The sequence below is a fragment of the Hyla sarda genome, chromosome 3, assembly GCF_029499605.1.
Source record: "Hyla sarda isolate aHylSar1 chromosome 3, aHylSar1.hap1, whole genome shotgun sequence".
In the NCBI taxonomy this organism is placed as follows: Eukaryota; Metazoa; Chordata; class Amphibia; order Anura; family Hylidae; genus Hyla; species Hyla sarda.
In genome coordinates, this window is record NC_079191.1 from 177,735,981 (window position 1) to 177,758,313 (window position 22,333).

General features: G+C 40.9%; 1 protein-coding gene and 1 long non-coding RNA gene across 7 annotated transcripts in view; one reads left to right on the forward strand and one right to left on the reverse strand.

Moving 5' to 3' along the window:
- The window catches only part of ABCC5 (ATP binding cassette subfamily C member 5), a 169,487-nt gene that overhangs the window by 22,629 nt on the left and 124,525 nt on the right, over positions 1-22,333 (reverse strand). For 5 of the 6 annotated variants that reach the window (XM_056565597.1, XM_056565595.1, XM_056565596.1 and 2 more), the window contains 7 exons: positions 19,321-19,423; positions 17,807-17,991; positions 17,469-17,615; positions 17,253-17,382; positions 4,668-4,821; positions 1,151-1,279; positions 822-1,008 (listed from right to left, as the gene is read on the reverse strand). In XM_056565597.1, coding sequence (XP_056421572.1) covers positions 822-1,008; positions 1,151-1,279; positions 4,668-4,821; positions 17,253-17,382; positions 17,469-17,615; positions 17,807-17,991; positions 19,321-19,423 — 1,035 coding nt within the window. Of the gene's footprint in view, positions 1-821; positions 1,009-1,150; positions 1,280-4,667; positions 4,822-17,252; positions 17,383-17,468; positions 17,616-17,806; positions 17,992-19,320; positions 19,424-22,333 lie in introns of those variants that run through there. The other variant, XR_008891201.1, reaches the window with a different exon arrangement.
- The window catches only part of LOC130361917 (uncharacterized), a 73,469-nt gene that overhangs the window by 20,607 nt on the left and 30,529 nt on the right, over positions 1-22,333 (forward strand). The window contains exon 2 of the long non-coding RNA XR_008891202.1: positions 18,936-19,047. This is a non-coding gene — a long non-coding RNA (uncharacterized LOC130361917). The remainder of the gene's footprint in view (positions 1-18,935; positions 19,048-22,333) is intronic.

The following is a 22,333-nucleotide window of genomic DNA, read 5'->3' on the forward strand; positions in this document are numbered from 1 at the left end:
TCTTTGTGATATAACAAAGGAATGTCCAGTGCCAAATGCGGTAAAACAACAGATATTTTATTATAGGGTCAGCGGATACAAACTTGCATCAGGCAGGAGCCAGCGCGTTTCGGACCGTTACAGGTCCTTAGTCATGGCAGCCATACCATGACAAGGACCTGTAACGGTCCGAAACACGTCGGCTCCTGCCTGATGAAAGTGTGTTTCCGCTGATCCTACAATAAAATACCTGTCGTTTTACTGCACTTGGTGCTGGACATTCCTTTGTTATATAGTTGATTCGGTCAGGGGATGCTGCTGGCTAGCTGGAGTGCTGGTGATGGAAGCACGAGGGAGAGAGCTGTCCACACACAGTGCTGCTTCCCAGAGATTCTTTGTGCAGCTGGCACCACTGCAATTACTTGGCGCAATTACCAGGCAGACATAAGCTGTTGCCACTGATGGCAACACAGAATTCTGACAAAACTGTCCGGAGTCCGGAAATGGAATTTTCACAGTGTGCAAAGTGCAGCAGAATTTCATTGAAGACAATTGGGGAGATTTATCAAAACCTGTGCAGATGAAATGTTTACCAGTTTCCCACAGCAAACAAATTGCTTCTTTATTTTTAAAAATGTCTCTGAAAAATGAAATAAGCAATGTAATTGGTTGCTATGAACAACTGGTCAACATTTCCTCTGCACAGGTTTTGATATATCTTCCCAAATGGGAGGCTGCTGCACCTGAAAATCATTGTCAATAGATAAACGCACAACTCAAGAATAACAACGTTCTTGATTATCACAAAAAAACTATAACGATTCCATAAATCATTCACTCACCTGTACTGCATACGACATTGCAAGTCCAGCATATGCCGGAGAGATTTGCCCATGCATTAAGACAATCATAAGTCCAGTAGTAGTAATCAGGGATATACTGATTATGTCCAGACGTATGGCCAACCAGCGCATGGCACAGTTAAACAGATAGAAGGGGGCTTGGTTACTGTCCAACAATTCCTGATACCTGCAAAGCAATGCAAAAAATATATAACAACCAACGTCAGGGTAAATTCGTAACCACCAAGAAATCGAACCATCACCGTCTGCTATACAAGTTCACAGACCAATATGAAATGAAAATGCCAAGGCACAAAACGGACACTAACCTATGCAAAAACTCCTGTCCTTTGTTGTATGCATGAATTGTGGAAAGCCCTTGAATACTAGATGTTATGTGAGACAAGAATGGACTCTGCGTAATATTATCCAATCTCTTCAGCTCCCGAATGAACACCCTGTAAAAGATTGATAGAAGGTGAATCACTTTCACAAACAAATTAAATATATATATTTGCATAAATACTGACAGCTGAATTAACAGCCTGCTTAATATTCTTAACTTCTTAATGTTAAAATATATAAGCAGAAGTTTAGTACCGTAACAAAAAGTAAAAGGGTAATTACTCGGTTTGTAAAGATGATGGGAACGACTAGAGATTTATAATTTCCAGTAATTTAAAGCCATGAGAAAAAACAATTCCACAGGGAAAAAAAAACAATTTTCAGAAAGTGAGTCAGAAAGAAATTTTATGCTGATCTGAGAGGACAAAAACTATCAACTATAATAATACCAATAAGATGGAGCCCAGCCACAACCAAACTAAACTGAAACCTTTTTATGGCAAAAATGCATATTACACTTTAAAAATTACAGGTGACACTGGAGAACTTATAACATTTAGACCTTTATGAAAGACATCTGAGAATTTTTTTATCGCTTGAGCACCAGGTTTTAAAGATATTACCATTATAAAAAAAAAAAAAACATTCTCTACTCTTTTCTCTTAAAGAGTACCTGTCACCAAACTAAACGTTTAATATATTGTTCCTTAAGTAATTCTAAGACACTTTGCTATTTACTTGATGTTAAAATTTTCAACCTTTATATGTTTTTAATGTGATTGAAAAAACAGCCACTAGGTGGCTCTGTTCTGTTACCTATGCAAGTCAAACAGTTAGATTGATCTCCACCCAGACTTGCAGAAGTCCAAACACAGAAAGTGCGTGCCAGGCATGGTGAGTCACAGCTCTCGCATGCTTCAGTGATGTCGCCCCTGCTGGGGAATGCCCGCTTTCTCCTGCCGGGAGCTCAGACTATGTGAACAAAGGGAACGGTATGATACAGCTTTTTAGAGCTCGGAATTATTTTTTTTTTTTAGGGCAGGAGGGGTGTTAGGAATAGTTAGGGTATATAATCTGTGTTAGTTTAGAAAATATGGTTTGATGAAAGGTACTCTTTAAAAAGACAAAACAAAGCTTTAAAAAAAAAAAAAAAAATCCAGTCTTTCCCCAATTTTTTATTTCCAGGCTTTCCCATCTGTAAACATGACAATTAGCATAATTGCATGGGGTTGTTGAAATTGGATTTTTTTTTTATCTGTTGGGGACAGAGGGCGTACCTTTCTATAACGCGGGGCCACAGCGTTAAAGCTGGTCGGACCCATGGCTAATAGCACACTATTAACCCTTTAGACGCGGCATTCAAAGTTGAACACCACGTCTAAAGTGAAAGTAAACTAATGCTGGTTAGCTCAGGAGACTGTTCGGGATGCCACAATTTCACCACGGCGGTCCTGCACAGCTGTAGGACAGCAGGAGGGTCCCCTACCTTCCTCCATGCTGTCCGATCGCCGAATCATGCCTCTTTTCCATAAAAAAACAAAAAATGTGTAAATAAAAATAATCATATGTGAACTGTCCGAATTATAAAAATATATCGTTAATTAAACCGCACGGTCAATGGCGTACGTGCCAAAAAAAATTCCTAAGTCCAAAATAGCATATTTTTGGTCACTTTTTATATCATGAAAAAATGAATAAAAAGCAATCAAAAAGTCCGATCAATACAAAAATGGTACCGCTAAAAACTTCAGATCACGGCGCAAAAAATGAGCCCTCATACCGCCCCGTATGCGGAACAAAAAAAAAAGTTATAGGGGTCAGAAGATGACAATTTAAAACATAGAAATTTTCCTGCATGTAGTTATGATTATTTCCAGAATTATGACCAAATCAAACCTATATAAATAGGGTATCATTTTCATCGTATGGACCTACAGAATAAAGAGAAGGTGTCATTTTTACCAAAAAATGTACTGTGTACAAAAGTTACAAAATGGTGTTTTTTTTCTGTTTTGCCGTAGATTTTAGGGTAAAATGACTGATGTCACTGCAAAGAAGAATTGGTGGTGCAAAAAATAAGCCAACATATGGATTTTTAGGTGCAAATTTTACAGGGTTATGATTTTTAAAAGGTAAGGAGGGAAAAACGAGAGTGCAAAAACGGTAAAAACCCTCTGTTCTGAAGGGGTTAAAAAAAAATAAAAAAATAAAAAAAAGCTTCCCCTCAAACAATATCATATCGGTTTGGATAGGGGATAAGATGTCTAGGGGCGGTGTACTCCTTTGACCTCTTAAGGACCAGGCCAATTTTATTTTTGAATTTTCATTTTTTCCTCCGCCTTCTAAAAATCATAACTTTTATATTTCCATCCACAGACTAGTATGAGGGCTTGTTTTTTGCACAACCAGTTGTCCTTTGTAATGACTAATGACATTACTAATTTTACCCAAAAAAATACTATTTGTGTGGAAAAGAAAGAAAAACGCAATTTAGCAAATTTTGGAAGGTTTTGTTTTCACGCCGTACAATTTACGGTAAAAATGACGTGTGTTCTTTATTCTGTGGGTCAATATGATTAAAATGATACCCATGATTACATACTTTATTATTGTTGCACAAAAAAAAAAAAGCCAACTTTTTAACCAAACGAGTACGTTAAAAATCCCTCTATTTTGACGACCTATAACTTTTTCATTTTTCCACATAAGCGGCGATGTGAGGGCTCATTTTTTATGCCGTGATCTGTACTTTATATTGATGCTATATTTGCGTATATGAAACTTTAATACATTTTTTAAAATAAGATTTGACCAAAAAGCAGCAATTTTTTTTTTTAAACGTTCACCGTACGGGATCATTAATATTTTAATAGTTCGGACATTTACGCATGCGGCGATACCAAATATATATATATATATATATATATATATATATATATATATATATATATATATATATATATTTTTTTTTTATTTATTTATTTATTTTTTTTACACTTTTTGGGAGTAAAATGGGAAAAAGGGACATATTACATTTTTTTGGGGGGGAGGGGCCTATTTATAACAATCAGTTGATTGCTAATACTGTTCAGTGCTATGCATTGGACATAGCACTGACCAGTGTTATCGCCTATTTTCTGCTCTGGTCTGCTCGATCTCAGGGCGAGATCTAGTAAGGGGAGCAACATGGAAGGTTTCTTAAGGGTAGGTTCACATGTTCACATGTAACGGATCTGCATGTGACCTGACCCATAGTGTGCCTACAGCTATTGCCTGTGGCCACGATGTCCGAGTACAGACTCCGCCCTGTGTGGCTACTCAGAGAGGCGGATTGCCGCTGTGAGCAAGCCAGGGGCTGGGGCGAGGTAACAGTTGGATGCACACTATGTGTCGGGATCCGTTACGTGTGACCCTACTTTTATATAGATTAACTTAAACAGAAAATGTAGCCCATGTAATACAAACTCATAACAGACCCCGAAATATATGTATAACACTTGCCTGGAAACTACGTGCAAAATGGTGAACAAGACAATTAGTGGTGCAACAGCTACCAGAAACCACGGGAAAACACCAGCTATGACTCCCACACAAAAGAAAACTAGTATGACATTCTGAACAAACATTTCAGCTTGAAAGGGAAGGCGAACGTCAACTGTAAAAAAAAAAACGAAAAAACAAAAAAAAACACAAGACATTATGTTAATCTGTTGACATTTGCAGATCTGCAAAATACCACATTATGGTTCATAAAAAATTATGAAAACATCCTAAAAGTTTTTGTTGCTAAAATTTTACAGTGGAAATTACAACCAAACTGGTGCCTTAGCCATCAGTTTTATAGGAGTTGTCCAAGTTAAACAAACACTTTACAGTTGCTCCATAGAGAACACCATGCATCTTTGGCATCAATCAGCTGACCCCCCCTCAGCCTGGCTTCTGGCACCCCTGGCAAACAGCTGATTCTGTTGGGGTATCCCCGGCGAGAAAATAAGCATCCATCCCTTATGGTTGTGACCATAAAGCTCTATTTTGGTCATATTACTCCAAATTATAGTGTGCTAGAAGCTGCGAGGCATTTCAAGGTGTTGTCGGGCATATTGTAATTAGGCTTTTTTTTAATGAAAATGGTGCTGTAAAGACTTTATTCAAGCAACTCGACCATGCAGCTTAAAGGGGTATTCCAGGCAAAAACTTTTTTATATATCAACTGGCTCCAGAAAGTTAAACAGATTTGTAAATTACTTCTATAAAAAAATCTTAATCCTTTCAGTACTTATGAGTTTCTGAAGTTAAGGTTGTTCTTTTCTGTCTAAGTGCTCTCTGATGACACCTGCCTCGGGAACCGCCCAGTTTAGATGCAAATCCCCATAGCAAACCTCTTCTAAACTGGGCGGTTCCCGAGACACGTGTCATCAGAGAGCACTTAGAAAAGAACTACCTTAACTTCAGAAGCTCATAAGTACTAAAAGGATTAAGATTTTTTAATAGAAGTAATTTACAAATCTGTTTAACTTTCTGGAACCAGTTGATATATATAAAAAAGTTTTTTCCTGGATAACCCCTTTAATTTTGTTCAGGTATCATTGTATTGTGCTCCTTGAAACAACCACACAGAGGAAAATCTATGCAGAGGAAAAGCTGACCAGATGCCTATAGCAACCAATCAGATTTCTTCTTTTTTTTCTCAGGGGCCTATTTAAAAATTAAATTATCAATTCGATTGGTTGCTATGGGCAACTGGTCAGAGTTTCCTCTGCACATGTTTTAATAAATCTCCCCCACAGTTTATTTTTTTAAAGAGCAGCTTGTATTTTTCTTGAGGTTACCTGTGTGTTTTTTTTTTCTTCTGGCAGTTGTGGCTGAAATCTTCCTTAAAAGGAGTAGTCTACTGCAAAGTATCTTCAGTTCGTTGTGCCCGGGCTGCAAAAAACTAAGAAAAGAAACTAACTCGCCTTCCTCTGTTCCCCCGCTACAGGTGATTGGTCCTCCTGTCCAGTTTTCATCCTTCTTCCGTGTCCATAGATCATCACACTACACTCAACCTATCACTGGCCAAGGCAGTACATCGCTGAGGCCGGTGATAGGCTGACGGAGTGTGATGATCCATGCACACGGAAGAAGGATGAAGACTGGACAGGAGGACCAATCAGCTGTAGCGGTGCTACGGGGGAACGGAGATAGGAGAGTTAAAAAGTTTATTTTCTTTTGCAGCCCGGGCACAACGAGCAGAAGATACTTTTCAGTAGACTACTCCTTTAATACCTAGCCAAGGTCAGCTAGACCAAGTTATCCCCATATTTTTTCACTTCTTAACCCCTTAAGGACACATCCAGCTTAATTTTTGCGATTTTGTTTTTATTTTTTTCATCCACAGATCCATATGAGGGCATGCTTTTACACCACCAGTTATACTTTGTAGAGGCACCTTTTATTTTACTATAAAATGTAGATCAAAACAAAAAAGTATTTGTGGAGAAATACACAAAGAAAACTGCAATTTTGCAACTTTTGGAGGTTTTCATTTTTACGCTGTAAACTATGGTAAAACTTCTCTTTATTCTGAGAGTCAATACAATAAAAATGAATATGCGAAAATCCAGATATGTGGCTGTTTGAGGGCTCATTTTTGCACTGTGATCTGTAGTCTTTATTGCTACCACTTTTGCATATATGTGAGTTTGTTAAAGGAGTACTCCGGGATATGAAAACTTATTCCCTATCCCAAGGATAAGTTTCAGATCGCAGGGGCCACTGGCTCTTTGCCGAAAGTAGATTTTTTTATATTTACTGAAAAACCTCTTTACTGAAGAACCCAGCCAGAGAATAAGGCGGATGGCAATGCCACCGCCGCCTGCCACACATTACGCCAAATACTTGTGTCAGCAAATGCAGAAGTGTGCACTTGGTAGAACTTTGTGAACGTGTGCAAGGATTACCAAGTGGCCGCCTTACACACCTGCAGGGCTGAAGCCCTGTTGAAGACCACCCTGGAGGCCCCAACAGAGCCTGTGGAGTGTGCCGTAACCCGAAAGGAGAGGCCTTCCCCTTAGAACAATAGGCCTCTGATATGGAAGACCGGATCTGACAGAATGACGAACAGCTAATCAGAGCACGGAAAAGAAGAGGTGGCCGAGAGATAAACATGCAGAGCCCTGACCACTTACAAGTTATGGAGAGGGCGCTCCTTATGGTGAGACGGAGCCGGGCAGAAGGAGGGAAGAACGATATCCTTGTTCAGATGGAAAGAGGAGACCACCTAGTGAAGGAAAAAAAAGGGGGGTTGGCAGGAGAGAGCCGTCAATTCCAACACCTGCCGGATGGAGGTCACAGCAATGAGAAAAGACACCTTCCAAGAAAGGAAGCGGGGAGAGAGAGATCTCCCGAAGGGGTTCATATGGGGCGCCTTGCAAAGCACTGAGAACCAAAGCCAGAGGGCGCTGAAAAAAAATGGAAAGTGCCGACACCTGCCCCTTGAGGGAACTAAGTGCCAAACACGTTTCCAGCCCGACTTCAGAAAGGAAAGCAGGTTTGGCAAGGAAAAAACGGGCCTCGACCACCGAAAATAGGCACGCCAGGTCCAGTCATAAATCCTGGCAGAGGACTGTTTACATGCCCGAAGCATGGTGCGAATGACCCTGAAAGAGAAACCGAGAGCTCTCAGCACCGCAGTTTCAACACCACACCATCAAAGGAAGCGGCAGTGAATTGGGGTGGCAGAGAGGACCTTGAAAAGAGAAGGTCGGGCCGATCCAGGAGCCGCATGGGAATGTCTGCTACGAGGCGAACCACGGGCGCCGGGGCCTATCCGCCGGGGGGGAGTGGAGGGAAGAGGTAAGGTAGGGCGAACTGTGACCAGAGAACGACCAAATGTCCAGAGCCAGGGATGCAAAGAGGTCCACGTTCGGAGTCCCCCCAATGTTTGCAAATTGCTGCTAACACCTCCGGGTGGAGAGACCACTCCCCAAGGTCAGGCAAGGAGCGTCTCAGAAAGTCCACCTCCAAATTGTCCTCTCCCGGAATGTGGATCACAGATATGGAGGGAACCTAGCGTTCCGCCCAGACAAGAATCCTTGTCACCTCCACCATTGCCGCGAGGCTGCGAGTACCCCCTGGCGCTTGATATAAGCGACAACCGTGGCGTTGTCCGTTTGAACCCAAACCGGAAGACCTCGGAGTAACAACTCCCAGTAGAGGAGACAAAGAAAGATGTCCCGAAGCTCCAGGATGTTGATGGGGAGATGGGCTTCCAACGGCCCTGGACAGGCCCTGAACCCCCCCAGCCGAGGAGACTCGCATCGGTCGTCAAGACTTGCCAACGCAGTGGGAGAAATGAGCGTGGGGGGGCCAGGACCTGGGAAAACGATCCCGGGGAAAAGAACCAAATTCAATTCGGTAGCTGTCTGAAATTACATCCCGAACCCAGGAATCCTGTACCTGCGCCAACCAAACATGCGGCGATACATGTAGGGGTGGGCATACTGTTTGAGTTTTAAACAGCTCACTGACAAGTAACTGTGCGAGTGTCTGCAGCACCGCATAGAATACTGCAGGGGAGATATCCCCTATTACCGGTCTATTCACTTGTCAGGAGCAATTTTAAACTTTATATAGGGGAGTTTTAATGTATACCAATAAAGGATACATTTTAGGGGTTTTGTAGATGGGGATAGGGAGCAAGAGCAGCAGCCATACAGGGAGCATACAGCCATACTCACCTAAGATGTCTTCAGCCAGCTATGGTCACCAGCATTGTATCAGGCTGAAACAGCAGGAAGAGCAGGGAAGATAGGGGGACCCGGACCCAAGGTGCAACCCCAGGCGCTGGCCATGGTGGGAAGGGGTTAACTGAGCAAACTCTATGCCCCGTGCCCCTTAGCCGCATATGGGGAAACCGGTAATGCCATGCTCCTGAACCCCCATCTAAAAACCAGAAAAGAAGAGGAGAGAAAAACCTAATTACAGGCCCTAGCTAGAAAATAAAAAAAAGAAGACCAGGTCTGGAGAACTCCAGACCTGTGTCTGCCTCCTACTGACACTAAGCCAAAACTGATTAGCTCAGAGTCAGTAGGCAGGGTATATCCTGCCAGGAGGGGCAGTCTTCTTTTTGGCTTACTATAATTACAATAATTTTTTGAGAGGAGGAGATTAGACCCAGATTTTACTACTAGGGAAGATTAATAGATGCCATATTAATTATCTGGTCTGGAGCTGAGGAGAGCTTCAGGAATTTTATTGGATGTCTGAACCAGAATAATTTGGGCCTACATTTTTGGGCTTCCATCTAAAATAAATTATTTTTGAGTTTTTAAGAAAATGAGATTCAGGGTACTTGAAAACAAGTGCACACAGAAAGGCCACTCTTACAATAGGTATCCAAACAGGTTAATATACCTAAGGATATGCAGGAGCTTTTGTTGCTGTAGACCTTTAATCAACAAGCAAGAGACCAGAAGGACTGGTTTCTTGAAATAAGTTACCTGACAGAAGTGTCACTAAAAAGTAAGACGGAAAGTTGTTAATTATCGGTACTTTTTACGATCAAGCTGAATACAGCAGATTAATAAAAGATAGATACTTTTTTGTGCTGATTTGTCGATGTGCAAATGAGTGTGTATTGGGGGAGGGAGTTGCTTTGCATTGTGTTTGTATTGCCATTCGCTTATTTTCCTACGTTTTTTTTCTCTTCGTGTGGGTATAGGAACACCTACGTATGCCTGTACCCTGTCTCTTACGGCTGTTGTCAATAAACAGAGTACACAGAAAAAAGAAAAAGATAGACTTGTTTATAGTCACTTTAAGTGCCCTCAAAAAAAGGGTGCTTGATAAGAGAGAAAATTAGATTATGTGGCTGTAAAGCAAGCCCACAGATTAAGCAAAAAAAACCTTGCCACAGAGAAAACTACATACAAATTTTGCCAATTAAACAAAAGCGGTGATATACAGTAGGGATCAAAAGTTTGGCCACCCCAGGTAAAAATTTGTATTAATGTGCATAAAGAAGCCAAGGAAAGATGGAAAAATCTCCAAAAGGCATCAAATTACAGATTAGACATTCTTATAATATGTCAACAAAAGTTAGATTTTATTTCCATCATGTACACTTTCAAAATAACAGAAAACTAAAACATGGCATCTGCAAAAGTTTGAGCACCCTGCAGAATTTATAGCATGCACTGCCCCCTTTGCAAAACTGAGACCTGCCAGTGTCATGGATTGTTCTCAATCATCCTATGGGAAGACGAGGTGATGTCAATCTCAAAGGTTTTAAATGCCCAGACTCATCTGACCTTGCCCCAACAATCAGCACCATGGGTTCTTCTAAGCAGTTGTCTAGAAATCTGAAACTGAAAATAGTTGACTCTCAAAAAGCTGGAGAAAGCTATAAGAAGATAGCAAAACGTTTTCAGATGTCAATATGCTCTGTTCGGAATGTAATTAAGAAATTGCAGTCATCAGGAATAGTGGAAGTTAAAGCAAGAACTGGAAGACCAAAAAAAATATCAGACAGAACAGCTCGCAGGATTCTGAGAAAAACTATTCAAAACCCACGTTTCAATGCACAATCCTCCAGAAAGATCTGGCAGACACTGGAGTTGTGGTACATTATTCCACTATAAAGAGATACTTGTACAAATATGGTCTTCATGGAAGAGTCATCAGAAGAAAACCTCTTCTACGTCCTCACCACAAAAATCAGCGTTTGAACTTTGCAAATGAACATATTGACAAGCCTGATGCATTTTGGAAACAAGTTCTGTCGATGAATTGAACTTTTTGGCCGGAGTGAGCAACGGTACGTTTGGAGAAGGGGGGGGAACAGAATTTAATGAAAAGAACCTGTGTCCAACTGTTAAGCATGGGGGTGGATCAATCATTCTTTGGGGTTGTATTGCAGCCAGTGGCACAGGGAACATCTCATGAGTAGAAAGAAAAATGGATTCAATAAAATTTGAGCAAATTTTGGATGCTAACTTGATGCCATCTGTGAAAAAGCTGAAGTTAAAGAGAGAGTGTGGCTTCTACAAATGGATAATGATCGTAAACACACCTTGAAATCCACAGTTTTCGTACATCAAGAGGCGTAAACTGAAGGTTTTGCCATGGCCTTCACAATCTCCTGACCTCAATATAATTGAAAATCTATGGATAGACCTTAAAAGAGTAGTGCGTGACAGACAGCCCAGAAATCTCAAAGAACTGGAAGACTTTTGTAAGGAAGAATGGGCAAAGATACCTCAAACAAGAATTGAAAGACTCTTGGCTGGCTACAAAAAGCATTTACAAGCTGTGATACTTGCCAAAGGGGGCAGTACAAGATATTAACTCTAAAGGGTGCCCAAACTTTTGCAGATGACATTTTTTTTGTTTTCTGTTATTTTGAAAGTGTAAATGATGGAAATAAAATCTAACTTTTGTTGGCATATTATAAGAATGTCTAATTTGTAATTTGATGCCTTTTGGAGATTTTTCCATCTTTCCCTGACTTCTTTATGCACATTAATACAAATTTTTACCTGGGGTGCCCAAACTTTTGATCCCAACTTTATTAATGTAAGTGTATATGTCAGTTTCAATAAATTGAAAAGAGGAAAAGTTTAGGGAAAGAATCAGGGATCATATAGAAGCTATCAAACATTGCAGGGACACTTTAATATGAAAACATGTCTAGGAGATGCATGAGTGTGGCATAGGATTATTATCCTTTTGTGCAATAGAAGTTGTACTTTCATGGCAGAGAGGTAGAGCTTGGAATTGGCATATGCTTCAGTAAGAGAAATTAATTTCCAGAATGAGTTCTGTGAATGCTCAGGGTCTTAATAATCCTCTCAAGTACAGTTTTCTGACAGATAAAATTTAGTGGACTTCGGTATATGGCCATGTGTATTCATAGTCATCCATATGCCCTTATCAGTGTATCTCTACTATAAAGGAATCCAGCGATAAATGTGCAAATGAGCAGTGAAGAGTTGAATTATCTAGCATTATTCAATTTCTGTATCAGATAACCAGTTTTTAAGTAACATTGAGTGACTTTCTATTGTCTTTAATCCATTTATTTGCTAGCTCAATAGACAGACTAATGGTCGGAGTTCATTAGATAAGTTTGTAGCCCAATTGCAACTGCTTCTGTTCCTTGCTCTAACTGCTAAAACTAAAGAAAAAACTGTGGAAATATGTACTTCCTAAACTTGTGATAATTAAGCTGTGGGTTGCTAGGATACGGCGCACCTGTGTTTTGGTAAATGGGCAAGAGGGCTTGACAGGAAATGGCACGGAGGGGTGAAGTGACAAGTGCGCTCCAGCCGGCCACTAGAGTAGTTAGAAGAGTGAGAGGAGTGAAGAAACGCTGCTCTGCCAGTATGACAGCAATGGGAACCAAGACAATCGGAGGTCAGACCGTCCCTTCTGAAATTAGGTAAACTGTAGAGGAATAGTTTTTTTTTAACTTTTTTGGATATTTTGCAAGGAAAATGGGTGATTTACTGGTTGCATTTTCGCTATGCTTTTATGCTCATAGTAGTGAGACATGCGACGTTCACAATTCAGTGAGGAGTCCAGTACCATATGACTTGTTGTATATTAAGGGTATTAACGTACAAATAACTACATTACTTATCCTAAGCCTCTTCATTAGTCTCCTGATGAAATGCATGTAAATACAGAGAAATGCGTCGAGAAACTACAGAGATAAGAATTATCTGTCTTTTCCCCCCATGACATAGAAAGTTACACTGTCATTTTCTATGGAGACATAGCTGACAATTTAGGTGTAGAGATATGAACAGCCTTATATAGGAGTAGCCAAATAGTGACAAGTCCATTATTAATTTGATCATTATGGCTGAGTAACAAATTGAGAGACTGGCTCTGCAATTCAGTGACACCTGAGTGGATCTCAAGTAAACAAGAAAGTATCCTTATGAAATAAAGAGTTCCTCTAAGGCTTTTTTTTTTTATTTATTATTTTTTTTTAACCTATATCCCATTTCTATAGCTTATTGTCTAGTTATTTTTTGTTAACGCTCAGAGCTATTTATCAGAGTAAATTTTAAAACTAAAAGAAACATTCTGCTAAGATGCTCTGGGCAACTGTTCCACTTTTTCTCTGAGGGTAGGGTCACACAGTGCATCTGCAGCATATTTCACACTACGGATGCGCCTATGGCTGTAACAAGAGCGAGCTCCTTGCTGCGGCTTGGTAACTCTGTGTGTTAGCTCGTAGCTGCGGATTTCCCCGTAGCTTGTAGCAGATGCATAGCAGGAAATCCAAAACCGCAAGCGGACACACAGAGTTACCAAGTCGCAGCAGGGAGCTCTCTCGTGACTGCCGTCTGTGCATCCACAGCGTGTGCTCTGTGTGACCCTACCATAAGCAGGTTTTTATAAGGTTCCCCATTGACTATTTATAGAGACACAAATTGAAATTTAAGTCACAGTTGTAGGAAATTGCCATTTAAACCTGCATGTAACCTTGTGTGTCTGTAACAAGGCCAACCATTCAAATGGTATGTAAAACTTTTGATCAGGGACATTTGGGTGATTTGTATTACTAGAACTCTATAAAGAACTGATAACTGATGGCTTCATGTGATCCTTCTTTATTAAGTTTTGTTGTTCTTGCACGATTCGTCATACTTTTTTAACCCCTTAAGGACCCTTGACGTACACGTACGTCATGACACCCTGGTACTTCAGGACCCATGACGTACGCGTACGTAATTGAGAATTCGGGCCCCCGCCGCGCACCGGGCGGGGATCGGACCGGGATGCCTGCTGAAATCATTCAGCAGGCATCCCGTGCAAACGCCCAGGGGGGTCATCAGACCCCCCCATGTCGGCGATCGCGGCAAATCGCAAGTGAATTCACACTTGCGATTTGCGCAATTCCGGGTCATTAGTGACCCGGAATATAAGGGGGACACCCACGATCCCCCTGAAGTCATAGGCGTGAGGTCTAGACGCGACCGCCAATAGCAGATCGGGGGCGGGGGTTTTAACTTTCGTTTTCCCCGTCCTGCCCACCCACAATAGGCGGGGCAGGACGGGGAAACGACGGGGACCGGAGCCGAAGATCCACTTACCGATCTGGGCGGGCGACGGAGGCTGAGGGCGACGGATCCCGGTGAGTTGCCTAGCAACATCTGGAGGGTACAGTTTGAGACCATTATAATGGTCTCTAACTGTAGCCCTCCATATGTTGCAAAACTACAAATCCCAGCATGCCCAAACAACTGTTTGCTGTCAGGGCATGCTGGAATTTGTAGTTTTGCAACAGCTGGAGGACCACAGTTTGGAGATCACCTTGCAGTGTTCTCTAAAACTGTAGCCCTCCAGATGTTGCAAAACTACAAATCCTAGCATGTCCAAACAGCTGTCTCGGCATGCTGGGAGTTGTAGTTGCGTACCTCCAGCTAATGCATAACTACATCTCCCAGCATGCCCTTCAGTGATCAGTACATGCTGGGAGTTGTAGTTTTGCAACAGCTGGAGGCACACTGGTTGGAAAATACTGAGTTAGGTAACAGAACCTAATTGAAGGTTTTCCAACCAGTGTGCCTCCAGCTGTTGCAAAACTACAACTCCCAGCATGAACGGTCTGTCAGTACATGCTGGAAGTTGTAGTTTTGAAACAGTCGGAGGTTTGCTCCCCCACCGCAGCGCAAACTCCTGGCGGGAAACTCATCGTAACACGCCAGTGTGAATGTACCCTAAAAACACTATACTACACTAACACATAATAAAGGCTATAACACTACATATACACCCCCTTATACTGTCCCCCCAATAAAAATGAAAAACGTATTGTAAGTAGTGTTTCCAAAACGGAGCCTCCAGCAGTTGCAAAACAACAACTCCCAGCATTTCTGGACAGCACTGACTGTCCAGGAATACTGGGAATTTAGCAACAGCTGGAGGCACCCTGTTTGGGAATCACTGGCGTGGAATACCCCTATGTCCACCCCTATGCAATCCATAATTTAGTCCTCAAATGCGCATGGAGCTCTCTCACTTCGGAGCCCTGTCGTATTTCAAGGAAACAGTTAAGGGCCACATATGGGGTATCTCCGTACTCGAGAGAAATTGCACTACAAATTTTGGGGGCTTTTTCTCCTTTTACCCCTTAGGAAAAGGAAAAGTTGGGGTCTACACCAGCATGTTAGTGTAAAAAAAAGAAAAAAATTTACAGTAACATACTGGTGTTGCCCTATACTTTTTATTTTCACAAGCGTTAAAAAGGAAAAAAAGACCCCCAAAATTTGCAACGCAATTTTTCTCCTGAGTACGGAAATACCCCGTATGTGGGCGTAAAATTCTCTGTGGGCGCACAACAAGGCTCAGGAGTGAAAGCGCACTATGTATATTTGAGGCCTAAATTGGTGATTTGTACAGGGGTGGCTGATTTTACAGCGGTTCTGACATAAACGCAAAAAAATTAATACCCACATGTGACCCCATTTTGGAAGCTACACCCCTCACGTAATGTAATAGGGGTGCAGTGCGCATTTATGCCCCACATGGGTCTGGCAGATTTTCTGAACAGTGGTCCATGAAAATGAAAAATTAAATTTTTCATTTGCACAGCCCACTGATCCAAAGATCTGTCAAACGCCAGTGGGGTGTAAATACTCACTGCACCCCTTATTAAATTCTGTGAGGGGTGTAGTTTCCAAAATAGGGTCACATGTGGGGGGGTCCACTGTTCTGGCACCACGGGGGCTTTGTAAACGCACATGGCCCCTGACTTCCATTCCAAACATTTTTTTCCCCAAAAGCTCAAATGGCGCTCCTTCTCTTCTGAGCATTGTAGTTTGCCCGCAAAGCATTTAACGTCCTAACATGGGGTATTTCCATACTCAGAAGAGATGGGGTTACAAATTTTGGGGGTCATTTTGTCCTATTATCTCTTGTAAAAATTTAAAATTTGAGGGAAAACTAGCATTTTAGTGAAAAAAAAAAACATTTTCACATCCAACTTTAACAAAAAGGCGTCAAACACCTGTGGGGTGTTAAGGCTCACTGGACCCCTTGTTACGTGCCTTGAGGGGTGTAGTTTCCAAAATAGTATGCCATGTGTTTTTTTTTTTTGCTGTTCTGGCACCATAGGGGCTTCCGAAATGTGACATGCCCCCCAAAAACCATTTCAGAAAAACTCACTCTCCAAAATCCCACTATCGCTCCTTCCCTTTTGAGCCCTCTACTGCGCCCTCCGAACACTTTACATAGACATATGAGGCATTTTCTTACTCGAGAGAAATTGGGTTACACATTTTAGGAAGATTTCTCTCCTTTTACCACTTGTAAAAATTCAATAACTGGGTCTACAAGAACATGTGAGTGTAAAAAGATTTTACATTGAAGATTTTGAATTTTCTCCTTCAATTTGCTGCTATTCCTGTGAAACACCTTAAAGGGTTAACAAACCTTTTGAATGTCATTTTGAATACTTTGAAGGGTGAAGTTTTTATAATGGGGTCATTTGTGGGGTATTTCTAATAAGAAGGCCCTTCAAATCCAGTTTAAAACAGAACTGGTCCCTGAAAAATTTTGATTTTGAAAATTTTGTGAAAAATTGGAAAATTGCTGCTATACTTTGAAGCCCTCTGATGTCTTCCAAAAGTAAAAACATGTCAACTTTATGATGGAAACATAAAGTAGACATATTGTATATGTGAATAAATATATAATTTATTTGGAATATTCATTTTCCTTAAAAGCAGAGAGCTTCAAATTAAAAAAAAATGCAAAATTTTCAATTTTATCATCAAATTTTGGAATTTTTCACCAAGAAATGATGCAAGTATCGACAAAATTTTACCACTAACAAAGTAGAATATGTCATGAAAAAACAATCTCGGAATCAGAATGAAAGGTAAAAGCATACCAGAGTTATTAATGTTTAAAGTGACAGTGGTCAGATGTGCAAAAAATGGCTGTGTCTTAAAGTGAAAATTGTCTGGGTCCTTAAGGGGTTAATATAATGCCATTTCATAATTTTTAGTTACATGGCCATGTTGAGAACACAATCAAAAATATTTTTATTAAGTTATGGTACAGCCTCTCCATAAATAAAAGAAAACTTGCCTTCATCCATGTCTTTAGAAAACCTATTTAAAATTCGGCCTGTGGGAGTAGTATCAAAGAACTTCATAGGACTCCGGAGAATGCGCCTAAAGAGTTCATCATGAAGCTTAGAAGAAGCTCGAAGAGTGCCCTGAAACAAATTAAAAGATGTAACACTATTTATCCATGAAGAGCAGTCCGTAGACCTAGATCTAAAAATCACTGAAAATGAATTACCTTAACAAAGACAATGCCACGTACTGCTTTCAGAATTAGCATGACAACCATAGATAGAGCATAGATGCCAGTGTAGTATAGCACATTGGGATTATCCTTCATGCTGTTACTGACCACAGTTTCATTGTGTAACAGCACTGAAGTGTTCTGTAGGAATATAAAGGTTTAAAACCACTTTCTTCAGAAAGAGTAAATACCAGAAGTAATAAAAGCAACTTAAAATTAACACTAGGTCATATATGTTTAAGAGAAAGCATGAATCTCTCAAACTACTGAAAACTTAAAATATTATACGATTTTATTCACATCACATTCAGCAGTGTAGAAAAGAGTCTTACCCCGCTTCCTTGCTTAATCCAATAACTAAGCCACCAATTGCTGAATGCTGTACTTCCAACATTGAGGACAAAAAGGGCCATGATTATGAAAAACGCAAAAGGACCTCCAGCTGCCTGGATATAAACTCCATATACTGACCAGGGCACTGATCCTTTTCCTTTCTCCTCCATTTGCATTAGCTGGCCTGTCAAATTTAGATACCAAACAAAATTTTTTTTTTTTAATAAAATGGAACGTCAATATTTTAGTAATCTTTAATAACATTATTACTGAAATAGCTATCTCTATGGTGTCTAGTTATTTCTGCCAGACTTTACACCATAATACATACAGCACCGTATTAATGCAAATATTAAATGCAGTTTTCAAAAGAAGGAGGTTTTCAAGCAACAGACACTTCAATAACTAATATTTTAGGCTCCCTTAAGAATACTTGTGTGTACATATTCTGTTTGGCAGGGTTATATTCCGGGGGCAGAGGATATTTAGAGGTTATTCAGGATTGTAAAACAGAGCCTACTTCCTTCAAAATAGCAAGTCTGTCATTAGGGTTGTTTGTGGTATTGCAGCTTCATTCCATTAAAGAGTACCTATCATGATCTAAACTCTCCCTAATTCCCCCCAATCCGTCTCTGACTCACTGACACCATCCCTGTGTTTCTTTTCATTCAAAACCCCCTCTTTGTACCTGATTTATTGTCTTCTTGGCTGCTCATTCAGCTGTCCTAGTGTGAGGGAGGAAGGAGGCGTGGCCGTGATCACAGCACGGCCTGCAGCTCCGAGTCTTCTCCTCTCTATTTACAACTGCATGTGCAGGGAGAAGAAAGACCGGAGCTCAGTAAAAGGGCTTGCAGCCAGGACTGGTAGGGAGACCCCTAGGGGTCATTTTTTTCAAAGTGGAAAAATAAATAGGAAGAAGCATTTTTTTTTAACAACATACAATTGGAAAGTTCTTCTGCATACATTAATCTAAAATATATCAAAAGTTTTATTGATGAAAGGTACCCTTTAAAGTGAATAGAGCCAAGCTGCAATACCATACACAACAACAGATGTGGTGCTATTTTTACTTGAAATTATTATTTTTTTCATTCCTGGATTTCCCCTTTGATTATTGTCTTTATATAGACGATGAGGATTAGCTGACAAAGTTAGGAACAAACTACATCTGGACATCAAACTCTGCAAAGGGAAAATGTAGCTGGAAGAAGTCATGGCGGATTGGACCAGATGGAGAAAGGTATATTAAAAAAAAAAAAAAAAAAAAAAAAAAAAGGTCACGGATATTCTGCCTAACAATTCCATCAGTGCTGTAGTCACTTGTCAGTTCTGCACTTATGATGAGTGAAACAACAGCTTTCAGCATACCATTACTTTTGCTCAGGTCATACTGGGAGCTGTAGTATCACTTTACTCTTGCTTGGCTATTGTTAAATACATTACAGGAATTCCAATATCAACAGGTGCAAAAGAAAATTTGTGGTGACAAACTAATCAAAGGAATATGGTTTACCATCCTCCTTTTTTGTGACCTTTTCTTTCTTTACAGATCCTGGCTTATTTCCTTTGTCTAAAGGCTTCTTTAATGAACTGTTAATGTTCTTTTTGAGACTCACCTGCAAAAAACAAAACAAAAAAAAACATGGTAAAAACATGGATAGTACAGGAAAAACAAAGCAGTGCTTAAACACATGACATCCAAATGCAAACTAAACGTGCCCTACAAGTTTTATAAAAAGTGTTACACTTCTGAATCTATGAGCAGTCTTGCATCCTGTTATCTGGCCATTATTGTGAAATGGCATTCTTAATAGATTCCCTTTGGTGCTATATAAAAAACAGACTTCTCATATTTGCATTAACAGGACTATGAAATACATACTATATTTTAATGTGTTAAGGTAGATTACCATCAACAAAATAAATACAAGTGCAGAGTGTAGTTGGCACAGAATGCATACACGTAAATTATAGTGACTGCATAGACACAGAAGCTGTGCACATGTGATCACACAAATGCCTTGTTGTGACTGACAGTCAGGGTTTTGCTGCAATGGCCAGAATTAACCACTTAAGGACTCACGGTTTTTCTACTTTCGTTTTTTCCTTCTCACCTTTTAAAAATCATAACCCTTTAAATTTTGCACCTATAGACTCAAATGATGGCTTTTAAAAAAAAATGTTTTACACCACCAATTCTACTTCATCAAAATGCACGGTGAAACAAAAAAGAAAAATAATAATAATAATAATGATTGTGCAACAAAATTGAAAAGACAAACGCCAATTTGTAATTTTTGGGGTCTTCTACACAGTGGGGTCCGTTTCTTTCGGTAAAAATGACACCTTATCTTTATTCTGTACGTCCATATGATTAAAATAATACCAAACTTATACAGGTTTCATTTTGTCTTATGTACATTATGTACCCCCGCTGCTGAGGAAAGCATCTATGGCGATCCTGAAACGCATCCAGCTTGCGTATATACCTGACTATACTATTGTCCAGTGAGGTCTGCTGCTGCCAAGCATACTGCTACTTGCCGGAACTGGGTGCCTTTGACAGATAGTGCCCTGTCAATCAAAGAGCTCCCCAGACCCAAAGACACGAGGATGGCGGTGTTACATACACCTGCCGCAGAGCAGATGTTCTCAAACTTCCATTCAGACGAGCATACAGCTACCAACACCTGCATGTACCCGCAGAAGGTCAGAGCCGGCATAATACAGCCTGTGACATCGGATTTGTGCCGCAAACTGCAGGAGCTGCAAGACCAGACTGCCGTGATCTGTACTTCCGTCTCCCGTTGCTCTTGGTGGGATAGGTGAGAGGTGCATAGCACCACCGTACCATTCATTTTAACATTGCTACTGTACTGCAAAACACGCAGAACATTTATTCTCTTGCTGGAGCAAGTACATTGTCTTATTCTTTGCCGGAATAAGAGATATTGGAACACTGCCTTACAAAAGGACAAGAGACTATAATTACAACTATAACATTCTAAGCGCAAGAACTATAAGTGGCACAATGCTCTATTTATAATTATTAGAGCACTAATATTGCACTTTATTACAGCAGAAGTTCCCAGTATATTTTATATACTTTTATTTTATAGCTTGAAGTAAGCCACAAGGGCTTCATATTAACAGTTTTTGTTTTGTTTTTAATGGGAAAAGGGAGGTGATTCAAACTTTTATTAGGGAAGAGGTTAAATCATCTTTATTAACTTTTTTTCCCCACTTTTTTGCAATGTTATAGCCCCCATAGGGGACTATAACATGCATTACACTGATTGCCCACACTGATCAATGCTATGCCATAGCATATCATCGGTCAGTGTTTTTGGCGCTCGACTGCTCCTGCCTGAGGCACGGAGCAGTCATTTGGCGATCGGACAACGAGGAGGCAGGTAGGGACCCTCCTCGTGTCCGTACAGCTGATCGGGACAGCGCGATTTCACCATGGTGGTCCCATGGTGAAACCGACTGAGCTGCCAGGATTGTTTTTTTTTTTTTTCTAAACTTTAGATGCGGCGATCAAGTTTGATCGCCACATCTAAAGGGTTAATACCAGACATCACCGGGATCGGTGATGTCCGGTATCAGCCACGGATCCCGGCTACCGTTAGCCGCTGGGATAGACCAGATATGATGCGGGGTCACTGAATTATATCGCAGGAGCCGGCGCAGGACGTAAATATACGTCCTGCATTGTTAAGGGGTTAACAGTAATACCAATATTGGCCATCTAAGCTTTCAGATGCTGCAGTCAATAGAGACCATAACATTTTGTGATAAGACAGAAAAAGGGGTGCAGGTAGGTTGTTATAACAACTGAGAATATGACAAAGTCCCCCAGGCCTGCCCCAGCTTACACATCACTATTAACCCCTTTGCGCAGAATGTCATATATAAACGCCGGGTTGTGCAGTGCGTTCGCGCATCCCGGCGTTTATAAATGACATGCAGTTAACCCGGCGCTGCACAGCAGCGCAAGGGTTAACAGGCAGAAATCCCGTGCCCAGCGGCGGGAGACAAGTTCTGCTTGACATCCCAGGACCATCTGTAATTGGTCCTGGGATTAGAGCCCTGTGATTGGTCCCTGTGGACCAATCACAGTGTATCAGTGTCTTTGTTACAATAACACCGGCTCCGAAGCTTTCAGTTCGTTCTGAACAGCGATCGGAGCCGGTGTTAGTGTTAGGACAGAAGACAGAAGACAGAAGAGTGTTAAAAAGCTTTTCTAAAAGCTAAAAATTTAAGTGGAAGTAAAAGAACCCCCCCTGTAGTGCCCCTTACCCTGCTGCTGCTGCCGCCGTCTGAAGTCTGCAGCCTGTCTGATCTGACAGGCTGCAGTGAAGATCCTAGTGACTGTCACTGTATATAACAGTGACAGTCTTGTATAAATCTGTGCCCCAGTAGTGCCCAGCAGTGCCCCCCAGTGCCCATCTGTGCCCATCTGCTGCCTCCTAAGTCTGCAGCCTGTGCGATCTGACAGGCTGCAGTGACGATCCTAGTGACTG